The 15,279-nt window shown below is 36.9% G+C and overlaps 1 protein-coding gene across 11 annotated transcripts in view; it reads right to left on the minus strand.

The window, feature by feature from the left end:
- LOC306872776 (dysferlin-like) overlaps positions 1-15,279 on the minus strand; it is a 77,565-nt gene that overhangs the window by 25,756 nt on the left and 36,530 nt on the right. For 8 of the 11 annotated variants that reach the window (XM_079421561.1, XM_079421566.1, XM_079421560.1 and 5 more), the window contains exons 33-41: positions 15,015-15,155; positions 14,588-14,617; positions 14,047-14,082; positions 13,883-13,924; positions 11,049-11,150; positions 10,702-10,863; positions 9,066-9,231; positions 7,812-7,885; positions 1,071-1,127 (exon numbers count right to left, since the gene is read on the minus strand). In XM_079421561.1, the coding sequence (XP_079277687.1) occupies positions 1,071-1,127; positions 7,812-7,885; positions 9,066-9,231; positions 10,702-10,863; positions 11,049-11,150; positions 13,883-13,924; positions 14,047-14,082; positions 14,588-14,617; positions 15,015-15,155 (810 nt within the window). The remainder of the gene's footprint in view (positions 1-1,070; positions 1,128-7,811; positions 7,886-9,065; positions 9,232-10,701; positions 10,864-11,048; positions 11,151-13,882; positions 13,925-14,046; positions 14,083-14,587; positions 14,618-15,014; positions 15,156-15,279) is intronic. The other 3 variants (XM_079421564.1, XM_079421563.1, XM_079421558.1) reach the window with 1 other exon arrangement.

A 15,279-nucleotide genomic window follows, 5' to 3' on the forward strand; every position in this document is an offset into this window, starting at 1 on the left:
ACAGGCCCGAGGTCTGGTCCACGTCTGAACTATGACGTGAAAATTGGCCCAAAGCCCGGCCCTAGAGGCATAAAAAAGTAGGGGCCCGTCTGAAATGCAGGGCTCTAATGCTGATTGATTAAAGGTGACATTCCATAGGCCACAAAAACAAAGGGAGGCAATATATATACACACACACATACATATACACACACATACATACATATACACACACACACACACACACACATACACATAACATTCTTACTTATTAAGGGCACAAAACTTTGGACTCAACCCATAGCACTATGACTCAATGAGCTCTAGGGTTGGGCCGATAGACGATGCCATTGTCCATCGCCGATGGCTGACAGATATCACGATGTTGAGCCGACATCGTGATTCCTTTGCCCCCACCCCCTCTTCTGCAATCCGCCACATCCCAATACTACGGAGTGTACTACGGAACCCCTAAAGGGAATAAATAGCCTACGAAATGGGAGGATAAAAAATATATATATTTCAATACTTTCTCTAGCAATTAAATCGTTGTGTACTTATACTGTATATAAATTGCGGGCATCAGGAAGCCGCTACTAATATGCAGGGCACTGAAACCGCTTTCGAATGCGCGCTCTCACTTCACTTTCACTTTTGAGATTCGCAATCACACGGACTCTATACTACGGAGCGGCAGTACTTACCACACATTTTACAAGATTAGTTATTTGTCAGTGGTGCTCAGTATCTGCAAATCATTCGCCATTGTCCTATCAGTCATCTCTCCTTACTCTGTGTATGTGGTAAGTGTGGTAAGTAACTTTAATGTGCTGTAATGTAACAGGCAACCACTAGCTAGCGGCTAATGTCACTTTAGTGGCTCCATAGAACGCATTATTTGTTTTCCGTGCCTTTCTGCAAACAGATTCATGCTTCGGGCACACCCCTAACCCTGCCCCCCGATGTCATTGTCCATCACAATGTTTCACTGTAGACGTCGCCCAACCCTAATGAGCTCTTGTCAGGATGAAATGAAGGTTACAGAAAAATGGAAAGAGATGGTGAAAGGGGTAATGAAGATACATACGTACATGGAGGCTGGACTGAGAAGGCGAGATGTTAATAATGGCAGAGCTGGTTCCGTCTGCCTGTTATAAACCAGAAGCATTGGTTAGTTGGTTAACGTTAGTAAATATCTGTCATTCGCTAATCAACACACTTTCAAAGTAAGAGGAACAATTATAGACAAAAAAAGCCAAGTCTTTAAATTTCGCTATTCAAAGCCTAAAGCAAAACAGAGTTTTTATGGTTTATATAGTAAATGTTTGAGGTTGTATTTGGAATAATATTAAATATCCGTATCAAGAAAAATCTAACTGATGTACGCATTGTACAACACTCTACTAGTCAACAGTTCAATCCTGGCCCTATAATTTTTTTGTAGCATAATGAGGAATGATATGAAAACAGAGCAAGGGCACCTCAGTCGTGGTATTGAGGGTGGAGAGAGCGCTGGACACCTACAATCCCTGCCGGCCCGAGACTCGAACCCGCAACCTTTGGATTACGAGTCCGACTCTCTAACCATTAGACTCTCTAACCAACCCGATGCTAAATCAAACCATTGTTTTCTATGGGAACGTGTCGCAGAGAAAGTACCACACCAGCCATAAAACGTGAAAATGCATTGAACAATAGAATAAAATAATTTAATTCTGAGGAGAGCTCTCCAAGGAGTAAGAATAATTTAGCGTAACAGTATAGGTTTCATTTTAAAGACTTTTGTCGCTGTACGCATTATGAAAGCATTGTAAATCAATAACATGCTCAGGGCAAATATTTAATATAATTCAAGCACAAATCTTATTACATCTATGTCAACAAATGCTCCCCTCAAAAGGATAATAAATCATGCAAAACACAACAACAATTCTGCTGTTACATGGAAAATAAAATGTTTTTTGTAAAAGTCTGGTTAACTTATGTGTTTAAGCAAAGATATAAAAAAAAGTACCATTAATTTAAAATAATAATAATAATCTTTATAATTATTTTAGTTTAACATTAATGTATTAATTGATAATGTTAAAAAATATGAACCCATTCAAAGTATATACAGCAAGTCAAACAAAAAAACAAAAGATTAATGTATAAACTGTACTTTGTATATACATGTAATGTTATATCAATAATAACTGATTGATATGACATTAACTGTTTGTTTGTTTTTCTGGAACAACAAATGAAAAGCTGATTCTTAAGAAAATAATAATAATAATGTAAAATGTATTTTATCCAAAACCAATTCTCCTCATAATAGCACGTACTCGCCACATTTATTATTTTCTGCATAATCAATCAATTTAAATAAAGCTAAGAATAAAATAAAATATAAATATTAGAAAAACTCAAACTAAACAAGGAAATGTTGCACTGACAACTAACTGAAATGAGTTTAAAGTTGAAGCAGTAAAATTGCTAACTGGAAAGAAATAAAAACTAAAACTGAAATAACAATAAATTAAACCTGAAAAGCAATATTAAATAAAGTATACAAATGTGTAAAAAATATATATATATGTAAATAAGTAAATATTACTAAAATACCTTGTGTGAATTGGTGATAAGCACTGCATAACAAATACTTTTACAGACATATATGCTGAGAAGTAGCCTAATCTAATCCAAAAATGTCTTGCGATACAAGACCGATTTAGCCAAAAACACATTTTATGCAGAGCAGTTTTACACATCCCTCGCTGATGAGCCTTGGAGATTACATTCCCACACCGCATCTGTCACAAGCTAATCATGCCGAACCAGTCCTGATTCCTCCATATTATGATGCACATGGTGTGGCTGATTACAATGCTATGCTAGGCTGGTGTTACAAACAGCAGAGCCGTGCCAGAGCTGTGTCTTCCCATGCAGCAACCACATCCTGCTGAAATTATGTGAAATCAAGCTTGCTCTTTTACACCACAATGTAAATACAATCAAGAATGCTGGATTTAGCATTAAACATCAGGAAACAAACAGCCTAACTGTTCTAATAAGTGGAAGACGTGATCTTCTGCACCAAAACCATTCAAATAGACTCTCAGAGTCGTATAAGAAACTGGGTTAAACAAGCCATCAAACTGGGTGCTCATAAACAGGGACCTGGTCGCGAAGGCCTGTCATTGAGCGTTTTCATTCCCCCAGAGTCGACCCCTAGCAGGGGAGGTGTGGGGGTAGGGGGTGGCAGTTATTGTGGCGCCGGTGGTGAGCAGCCAGGAGCGGGGGGATGCAGTTGCCCAAGACGAGGACTTACCACATCAGAGGGAGGACTGAACCCTCACAGCGCCTTCTGCTCTGTAGTGCCAGGGCATAATAAATACAACAAGAGAGAGGACTCCACGCAGCCACTCGGTAGAACAGCTAATTAGGACCAGGCCACTTTGTTTGCTGTTGTCCTCCAACTAGAGGAGTTGCATTACAGAACATTTTAAAGTACACACATTAGAGGGACCGTTCGCCTTTCTCGCTGTCTAAAGGCCTTTGGGCGAAGCCACCAAGATGTAGGATCAAAATCAAAACTTTTCAGTAGTTCTCCCTCAAGTCTAACCTCAGAAACCCCTTCAAAGCTCCTCTACATGGGTACTTGCTTTTAGCGCCGTGTTTCAGAAGTATATAATTTAACCCGCTCAAAACCGTAGCAAATCCACAAAGCCACCGGATCGGTGTTACTTTCCCCTATGAGGTTGTGTTTGGCCTCATCAAAAACCTGCTTTAAGTGATGAACCTGATCCAGGGAGCATTTTTATGAGACCGCTAGGGAATAGTATTGGAGTCTGAGCCAAGCGAAGCAAAGGCTTTGGGGGGATGATAGGGATCAAGTTTCATTTAATGCACTGGGGAGTTCGGACCAGTACTGCTCTGACCACCACCGACACCAAACACAAGTCATTAGAAGTGAAAATATAACAAGTTATAGTGCTTACGAGGGAATACACAAAAAAAAATTGCACACACCGATACCGCAGTTCACCGGCACTCAAATTGCATGCCGCAATTCCCAAGTTGGTTGGAAGTCAGTTCTGAATGCTAACAGCTGTTGAGGATGCAACCGACTTTCGCAATCTAGCATTATTTACTGGAACTATACAGCATCACTTTACTGCTGCGAACCAGGCACCTGAATCAGCTCTGTACTAAATGTGTTTTCTTTTTTGAAGGAAAATTAGTTTATTGTCTACTCTTTCAAAGTAAACAGCACAACATTAACTGTGCAAGGTCAAGAGTGCTACGTTTGTGAGTAAGGCATCTATTATGAGCCTAATTTACATAGAAAGTGTTCATGCTGAAAGGAAGTGTCTACTTTTAAATGCAGCAGCACTATTTCAGTATAATTAGCAACTAGTTAAGTCAACTGGGATGTTTTTTAATAAAATGTACACCACCATTCAAAAGTTTGGGGTCAGTTTGTCTAGCACTTTTATTCAGAAAGAATAGCATTTTTGTAGCTCAAATAGTAGAGTATGGCACTAGCAACGCCAAGGTCATGGGTTCGATTCCCAGGGAAAGCAAGAGCTGATAAAATGTAAAAACTGTAACTTGAACGCAATGTAAGTCTGCTAAATGCATAAATGTAAATTGATCAAAAGTCAAGAGTTAAGACATTTATAATTTTATAAAAAAAATAAAAAATCTATTTCAAATAAATGCAGTTTACTTTCTATTTATCAAATTTTCATTGGAACTTTCTATTTATCAGAGACTCCTGAAAAAAAATGTGTCAACGTTTTCACAAAAACAATCGGCACAACTGTTTTCAGAATCGATAATAAATAAATAAATAATAAAGTTTCTTGAGCACAGATTATTAGAGTGATTTCTGAAGCATCATGTAAGACTTTAGTAATGGCTGCTGAAAATTCAGCTTTGCCATAGCAGGAATAAATTACATTTTAAAATATATTCCAATAGAAAAAGGATATTTTAATTTGTAATAACATTTCACAATATTTCACAAAAGTAAAGCAAAAGTTGCCTTTAGCTGAAGTGTTTTGTGCCTTCTGCACTCTTGCAAACTGTCTGAGTTTGATTTGTTTGGCCGATTGTGTAAAAACATGGTTACTGTAATCATTCTCTGATTATAGTCTCAAGACAAGAGAGAAGATGTGGTCTTTTCAGTAGAGCTTGGACATGCAGGTTTGCCATTTTCTGCTGTGTATTTGTGTTCTGATTTAAATATTCAGACACTACTGTGCACATTGTTAAATAGGGAATTTGATTGGAGATATTGCTCTTACAGAGCAAGAACTGGACCTTTTACTGTCATCAGGATCCAAGCAGTAGCCACAGGAAGATGAACAAATTTTCTTCTTTAGCTTTCCCTGCTTTTCTTGGTTTCCTCAGTGGATCACAGCAGCCTCAGGCTCCCACTGGAATGTTAGAAGCCACGTGGGATTGTGGGCCGGGGATCAAACTCCTGTTGTTTCTTGTGTGATAGACCCAATAAACTTTATTCTGATCCATTGCAGCTGACCAGTACGAATGACCTTGCTACTGCACATCAAAACTACCTGAGATGTTGTCAATAAATGCTACAATGCTATAAAACAGAAAATGTCAAGGGGAATGTAGATGAGCTGCCAAAACTGCAAATCAAGTGCATGTTCTGCATGTGCAAAAGAAAAGCAACTACACCCTAAAGCAAAAACAAAATGTGATGAGCGTGCAAACCGTGCAACAAAAACCCTTCTTCACAAAAAAAACGAACAACTGACATACCCTTTTCCCACAGTTCCTTCACTTCCTATATTCCATCAAACATTTCTGATAGACAAAAATGAGGGCCACTGGGGATTCTTCCACAGATGACTGTGGTTGTGGTCCCTCTTATTTATGTTAGCCAGAACGAGCCATTTGACGGCAGTCCTCATACAAATGCACATTTATAAATAAAGCCCATAGTGCCATGGTCACCAGACATCTGAAATCAGGAGCAGAACTGGAGTGGATGTTTACTGTGTATTTAGCAATACATTTTCAGAGTCAAACATGCGGTTACATTCAACTGATTTCAGTCAAACCGCAAATGGTGTGCCAATTGATGCCGTCTAAATGGCCTTGAGCGTTTGGACTGACGTCCAGGCCAGTGGGCACTGTGTTACGTGACATTTCAGGATCATCGTTGGGTTACTAATAGATGAATGTAAGTTGACCGTGTCACACACTGTGGAATACAACAACAACCGATTCTTGCTCCCGGATTAGATCAATGGAAAAGGTGGCAAGTGCAGAAGAAAAGAGCCCCATTAATGGCCCTTAACTAGAGCTGGGCGTGGGCTTATAAAACCGAGCTCAAAAGGACAAGCGTGAAGTATTCCTCTTTCCACTCTGCAAACGACAGAACACCTCACATCCACAGGGAAGCACTGCCAGCCGGGCTGAAAGGTCGAAAACCTAAATAAACTGGCTTTTGTGAGTCTGATCAATTTCCAAGGAAACCAAGTGGGCCATGCGGTCCCGAATCTGATATTCTAGTCTCGTTTTCTTCCAGTGACTGAACAAATAAAGGCTGAGAGTTTAAAGCGGAGACATGGAAACAATTTTTCAATTTTCCTAATCCCCCTTGATAATTGTTTTATGTTGTTTTTATTTATTTTTTGGGAGTATTTTTAGGTCGTAGTTATGAGAGGGAATTGATGACAGCTCGAGGAGGCGTCATTAAAGCTGGCCTCTCTTTTCTCAGAAAGCGAAGCGTGTCATTGTCTCAAGATGGTGTGAGCCTTCATCATACATGCAAGTGCCAAACAGTATTCCATCATGTTACTGAATTCATGATTTCATCAGACACCCACCCCCAATTATGCCATAAGTTGACTAACATGGCACCATAGCAACATCACAAGACTAGTTTGGCCAAAATCTTACATCTCATCTTGAAATCACAGCCTAAATTTAAGTAATAGATCATTTTTTTCAGCATTTCTGCTAATACCCAATTGAACTCAAGTCGATACTATAATACCCATTGTCTCTCAATCCTTCAATAAGCAGCCTTCCTCTAGTCACGATCTACAAAGCAATGCTTTCTTAGTGTCACAGACACTGTGTCCCTCTGGGGCAATGCTATAACCCAGACATTAGAATGGACAGGATGTGATTGCCATGTTTCACAACTAGAATCACACTTAAATTCCACCAATAAATGCATGGAGAAAACTACCCCTAGAAGACCTTATAAAGTGGTGTGTATGCTCAGAAGTGCTTAACCTTGCCATGACAGCATACCTCATTCTCTAACAAGGCTCTAAAGAAACCTGGAGAAACCCAAGCTATGTGACCAACAACCTACTGAATAGCAGCCGAGAGAACTAACATCATCACAGACAACAAAAAAAAAAATAGTGTGTAATCATCGCTATAAAAGCAGCAGTTCTCAGCTTTTTGACTCCATTGTCCACAACAATATGCCCCATGACTTTTACAGTTGTTTGCGTTTTACTGGATTTTGTAGATAAATATTTTTTTTTACATTCACATTTTGTTAATATTTAAATTTTTTACATTTCATTTTTTAGTTAAATATTTAAAAAATGTATATATATATATTATTGTTTTATTAATTTAAATGATTTCTCCAGGGCTAGAAATTACACTTTAATAATTTTTCAAATGGGATTTTTCAAAAAAATTTGAGGACCCCTCATTTTGAGAATGACTGCTATAAAGCAGGTTTTCCAAAGAGCGTTTCTGATTAAGTTTCAGAAGAGATCTGGAAACAGCACTACATGTTACCTTGTCAATCAGTTAAGAAAAAGAGATAAAAAGACTAATCATACCTGTCCAGGAATGAGAGGCTCCTTATCATCAATATCAACCAGAACGTCATCTCTAGGGGTTTGAGCAATTGCCTCTGTTGATGGAAATATACCATAAATAAATGTAAGCATAAAGTGTAATGTTCATCCACATTGTCAAAAGAATGCACTTTTAATAGAACTGAACTATTAATAGAACTGAACACCAAGAAAATAATTAGATTCTTGCCATTTCTTATTGAATAACGGAATTGTTCTAAATTAGAGCAGGTTACTATACTTTGGGTGTACTTTATATACCCTAAAAAAGCTTTAAATAAATTTACTTTTCTCCAATATTCTTTTTTCTTTCTGTCTTTCCTTCATTCCCTAGGCAGAACACACACATTTTCAAACAAAAATTGAATGAAAAAAAAAATATTTTGTAAATAAAAGATTAGTATTTTACTAAGATTAACCATAGTAAAAAAGAAATACATTTAAGATACAATTATTTCATACTAAGCATTGTTCAAATCAATAATAATTTTATTTATATAGAGCCTTCAAAAACCCAAGGATGCTTTACATAAAGTTGATAGATAACATGAACATTTACTGATATATTGCTCAAGACTTTAATATTAGATTATAAAAATTCTAAGTCAACTTTATTTGGAGTACTACACAATGCACATTTCTTAATATTTAGCCTAAAATGTGTTTAATGTCATTATTGATGATGACTATGATCTTTGAATACTATCAGTCTTTAAATGCAAGACATTTAAAGTATACCTGAAGCATACTTGCAATAATTACACTTTAGCACAATCAAATATACTTCAGGATACCTTTAGTTGGACTTCAGCACAGGGCCTACTTCCTCACAATTAAAGTGCATTATGTACTAAATTAATTGTTCCAATTCAGCAGGTTTTAAGTATACCAGTTTAGTAAACTAAAAGTACAGTTGCAGGGTATTTTTATTAAGTGCATAAATAAGTGTATTTTTAGTATACTTAGCATAAAATAAATGTATTTCAAAAACATTTTAGTACATACTTGAGAAGATTCACACTTTACTAGTATTTGACTATTTTAGTCTTTCAATTTCATAATTACTTCATCGTTACTTGCTGTTCTTTTGTAACTATTTATGAAATTTACTAGTAATTGCTAAGAGAAAACAGTTTCAAAGCCCATTCTTGTCAGTGTATCTGTTGTGCTTACAATATCTCAAATATACTTTGATGCAGTTTAAAAAGGTATTTAGTCATTCCCTTATTTCCTCACCAAATTCTTCTTCTGTAGGGTCTCTGTCCAGGCTCTCTGGCTGGCAGAAGAACTCATTCAGCGAGGGGACTGTGCACTGGCCCACTACAGGCTTCCTGCCAAACTGACGGTTGTCTATAACCTTGATCACCAATGGAGGCATGTAGAGCTCTTCCTTGGGCAGTTGCTACAGTGGAGAAGAGATTACGAATAACAAAGATATGAACAAAGAGATGCAAGGCTTCCAACCTTTAACTTATAATGTCTTGATTATTTCTCCATTTCAGATGTTATTCCTCTCTCTCCTCTCATACTTGGTGAAAGTATTTCACACCCTAAACTGAGGCAAACATGACATAGGGCTGACCACGACTGACAGTGCAAATAACTGTGCAAGTCATTCAGCATTCTTTCCATGCGATGCCTTCCAGCCTTAGAGGAGTATTGGAACGGAATCCAGACTATCTTACGTTTTAGAATTAAGAACTGACGCTCATTTCTGGGGAACATTGTTACTGTGCCAATCATCACTCATGAAACATCCACCATGTGAAGGACACCATGACAATATTGTATATAAGTCAACTGGTTAGCAGCATGCTGTAACACAAAATGTGATATCTTAACTGGATTTCTACATAAAGAAATCTGAAGAGGGCTCTGATCATTACAATAGATGCGTTATTTTTGCCTTGATGAATGCCCATAAAAGTTCAATGAAAAATTTACCCAAAAACGAGAATTTGCTAACAATTTTATTCATCATCAGGTCATCCAGGATGTATAGGAATTTGTTTCTTCATCAGAACAGATTTGGATAAATCTGGTATTGCATCACTTTCTCACCAATGGATCCTCTACAGTGAATGGGTCGTCAGAATGAGAGTCCAAACAGCTGATAAAAACATCACAATAACCTTCAAGTAATGCAAGTAATCCACAGGCTGCATGTTTGTAATAAAACAAACCCATCATTAAGATGTTTTTAACTCACATCTTAAACATCTTTTAAGATGTTTCAAACATTGTTGCCAGCAAAAAGTCATCTAACCGTCCTCTGATCAGAGTATTGTTTTCTACAATGAAAAAGTCATCTCTTCTGAATCAGGAGAGCAATATGAACCAAGCACTCTTTACAAACAAAAACAGTCCAAAACAGTTTTAGACAAATATGTCGGTGGATATTGATATGACGGGACAGCGGCATTCATTTTTTTCACTAAAGAAAGCATTAATATGAATTTAATTAACTGACATTTTGTCCAGAAATGATGGTTTAAAGTTAAAACTCCTTAATTATGAAGTTGTTTTTCACAAGCATGCAGCTTTTCACTTCACAAGACATTAATTGCCAGACTGGAGTCTTGTGCATTACTTGTGGATTATTGTGATGCTTTTATCAGCTGGTTGGACTCTCATTCTGATGGCACCCATTCACTGCAGAGGATCCACTGATGAGCAAGTGATGTAATGCTAAATTAAAACTAAAAAACTCATCTACATTCTTGGATGGTCTGAGGGTGAGTAAATGTTCATCAAATTTTAATTTTTGGGTGAACTATATACTTACATAATTTTAACTAATCTTACCCTACTTGACCTAATGTTGAACAAAATGATGTACATAAAAACAAACAAATCAAGATCCAGAGCTTACGACATCAATGAACAAAGTGTTGACTTCAAAGTTGGAGTTCTTCTTAGCATTTCGAATGACGCACGACTGAACCACACTTCCTCCACATTCCACCCGAAGACTGGGAGATGTCACACCGGCCAGCTGAAAACTCTTCAGGTTACGCAAACCCCACGCCAGTATCTAAGAGTTAAAAGGTTAAAATGTTAAAGTCACATGTCCTAAAGTAATCATGAATAGTCAAACAGCCATGTAAAATGAATGGTAAAAAAGCGATGTCAGTGCTTTTCATAATATTTGAATAGTCTATATTGCACTAGAAGCTTTAAACTATAAATGGACAACCCGAGGAAAGGTTTTGGGCCCACCTCAATAGCTGTGCGTTGTAGGACAGGTTTTATCCCCTGCGGCACCATGTAGACATTAGGTTCCCTTTGTGGAGGTGGATATGGCAAATCAGAGTCCTCTGGCTAAGAATGAAGAGCAAAGCATAATATGAGTAAATATAAGTTAATAAGGATAAGGGTTATTATTGTTAAATACAACTAAAGCTATAAAAAATTATTTTGTTAATTAAAAATAAAAATGAAAGAAAAAAAACTTTGAAATGTTGCCTTAACAAGTGAAATAGGTTAACTGAAATAAGTGCAAGTTAAAGCACTAAAATTGCTGGAAATAAACAAAAATGTATTCAACTGGAAGCAAATAAAAACTAAAAATGAAGTAAAAATAAATTAAACAGTAATATTCATAACAACAACAACAAAAGCAAATAAAATTATTTAAAAAAAAAAAACTAAAATGAAAACTGAAAATACAAAAATAAAAGCGAATTCAAACGTTATTATTAAAAAGTATAAAAGTACGTAAAATAACATTGATATGAATATTCCCCATGTCACTATATATAATAAGAAAGCAAAGATGACAAAACTGAAGGAGACATAGAGTACATTTAGAGGACTCAGCTTCACAAGCACGATGTTTCCATTCTTCTCTATAAGTACATTTGCATGACGCACCCAAATTCGAAAATGGGTGTGAAAACAAACAAGGAATTGGTTACTAATAGCAGCTACAAAAAGTCAAACATCATGACTTCACATGCCAATCAAAGTTAGCAATCAAGCCGCAACACACACACACACACACACACAAGGATTAGCCAGGACTGTGTTGTGCCAGTGCAATTGTTTGATGAATGGTACTACTGTTGAATACAATGGTGCTCTGTGCAAAGGGACCTTCGGAGATACGCTTCAGTCATGGAGAATTAGACTATGTAATGTCTAACTTCATTAAGTTAAGGCAAGGATTTGAAAGAACGTCATTAAAACAGACACACCTTCAAGGAAGCATGGTTAATCTATTTGATAAATGAGAACATTTCCCGACAATTATACAAACTCAGTACTCAACATACTCAAGTCTTCAGATACAAACAAATCATTTTAGAAAGGCCACTGTTTTCAAAGGTCAAACTGAATTAATCAGATCGTATAGATATAAATTACGTTTACATTTATGCAAATGCTTTTATCCAAAGCTACTTACTGTATATTGCTTTCACGTTATAAAATTAATCAGTTTATGCATTCCCTAGGAATCAAACCTTTGACCCTGGTGCTGCTAGCACTATTCTCTTCTGTTTGGGGGAAGTAAAATAATAATAATAATAATAATAATAATATTGGCAAATTAGTACCACATTTCTCCTATTTTCACACGGTCACAATTATATGATCAGTAAGTAATGGGAACAGTATGTTTTTCCAATAGTTTAACTCAAATCAAATCAAATTCATTCTACCAATTTTCACTTAGTTTTTTTAAGTTATTCATTATTCAACTTGATTTTTTGAGTTGGTTTAATGTAATTTCAATTGAACTTATTTGTACAGTGTATATTTTAGATTACATGTGCTGTCATCTAACACTCACTTAAGGTTAATTTCTAATATTTTAATAGCTTAGAACAATTAAAAAGTGTATATTTACAGTGAATATTCTTTTTTCATAATGTACATTATAATGCTTTGATGCCTAAATTCACTTGTAGCATTTCAAATGATTTTAGTTTTTAGAGTCTGATTTTTAATTGTAGACAAAATAGTATTGAATTTTATTAAAGTCGAGACAAGTCACCTTTATTTATATAACACTTCATACAATATAGATGGTGTCAAGCTTTACAGTATTAAACAGAAAAATAATGTTTTAATGATGCAAATAAAATTCAATTCTGCTGTAAAACAGCTTTAAAAAGAAGACCATTTTTCAGTTAATGCCAGTTTATCGTTGATTCAGTTGAGTTTAATAACGGTGTTAAATTTGTCAATTAAGGAATAAGTTCAAATGATATATAAAGGAACTCTAGAGAAAAAAAGTGATGTCATCATCCAGCTCACTGCATTTAAGTCCATAACGTTGCCAAATATTCCGTTTTATTATTTTATAATACTATATATTATTATTGTATTATTGGTCATTTAATATCAGTGCATCCCTAGATCTTAATGATATCATGCTGTTATTTCCAGCAAAACAAAGAGTAATGTGTGGAGTACAGAGGAAAAGGGAAAGTGCAAGACCGTGAACCCTGTATTGCCAATGTTTTCCTTTACTACTGGCGACTTGCAAATGTTTACGTCCCTAGTGTGTTTGTATCTAATGAAGAGCAGCTATTATGCAGTCTAATAGCAGCATGTTAGTTCCACCATTAGTCTATCACTGAGTCTTTTTGAAATGCCACTGCAGAACAATACAAATCTTTGTGCAGATGAAGCGGAATCCAGTAGATAGGAGAGCTGGGAATACAGCCGGATCAGAAAGGCCTCTTAATTTCCAAGCCATTTCCCACAAGATCTTGTCTTTGGCAGGCCTCATAAAAATCAAGGAGGTGCGTAGAAGTACACAGAGTTCTGGAGGAATCTACCCACTAGCGATAAAACTAAAATCTAGATCTCAACACTCCATATCCACAGCCTAATGAAAACCAGTGGGAATGACATGTTGGAGCTTTAACTATACTGGTTCCGGCTCAGTATCTTCCACATTATAGGCAGCTATAAATGTCTGAATGATTAATCATTAGCTCTGGTTTAACATGGTGGAACCACATGTCCTGTGTTTTTTTCATTGTGTTTTGTCAACTAAATACAGTGAAATGTTTTAGTGTATGTGCATGCATGCTGAATTGTACCCATTGCTGTTGACTGTCAGAGAGGAACCCCGGAAGCACAAGCTTGAAGATGCCCAAAATAGACAGAGAGGGAAAAAATTAACGAGAGAACAGGAAAGAGATGCTCTGGAACAATTGCAAATAAGATTCATTGTCTATTCACAGAATCCTCCACCAACACTTACCTCATCCATGATATGTGAGGGTGGTATAATATCCCCCTGCAGAAAAAAAATAAAAAAAAATAAAAGACTTTTAAAATCAAATAAATAAAGTGTTACAGTGTGGGCATTCGTTTGTGTGTGTGCGTGGGTGGGTGGTTTGCTGTTCTCTAAGGGTTCACTTTAATTCAATTTCCCGGTGATTATCCCACTCTAACTGATGCCAGCTGGACAGGTCTGGACTGGGTGGGGCCTCTGGCACTTTTAAACTCCACTGGCATGTCCAATCAGTCTCCTGGCTATCTGTATAGCCCAGACAGAGCCACTTTCCTGAACTGAGAGCTGCTGAGCGGTGCCAGTCTCCAAACAGACAGGGCTAGTGAAACCGGTTCAGATACAGTGATGTTTATGTCATTTACAGCAGCTCTATCCAATTACTCCGTTGTGCTTGACTGAGAGAATAGGGAGTGACTATGACTTGGAGGACAGGCAGTGTGTGTCTGTGCATTTTTTAAAAGAAAACAAAAGGAAAAAAAGATGGGCAACTTAAAGACATTTGACTAACCTCTTGACCGGGGATGTGATGAACTGCAGGCTGTGAAGAAATAATGAAGAGCAACGACTAAATTATTTCGTACTATAAAAACTGAAAGCGTTATGCATACAAATACAACTGCGTGGGTGAAAGAGCCACTAAACTTCCTCTGCGGTGCTGGAGAAGTTGTGATATGTGCCATGTAAACACCTGTGGGTTAAACTCATAACAAAAGCATTTTTTTCAACAGAGATGCTTCAGACAACAGCTGTGTCGAGAAGACACAAATAATCCCACAAAATCATCACTGAGGTGATCTTAATTCTGACCTTTATAGCCTTATGTCATGTGTCATTCACAAGGAGACTGAAAATGGGAAAATTAAGGCCACAGATGCCAGTTACAATATCAAAAGTGATAAAATGTCTATGAGGATGATAATTCATATAACTCTTACTTTATCTCTGCGGATCAGTTCGAAAGCAGCAAGCAGTTGTCCAGCAGGCTTCCCAGCATTCTGGATGGGATACCAGGCGAGGCGAGGGGTAGACACCATTGATGGTTGGCAAACACAACGGCCCATAAACTCATCAGCACCCTGCAGGGGTCAAATAACTTATCAGGCATTTTCTGTTTCACAGACATGAAACTAAACATATCTGACATCAGCCCAAGCTTCAGACAGCATGTCATTCAGAGTTTTGCTTGAGACACTTAGTAGC

This window comes from Barbus barbus (genome assembly GCF_936440315.1).
Source record: "Barbus barbus genome assembly, chromosome: 1".
Classification (NCBI taxonomy): Eukaryota; Metazoa; Chordata; class Actinopteri; order Cypriniformes; family Cyprinidae; genus Barbus; species Barbus barbus.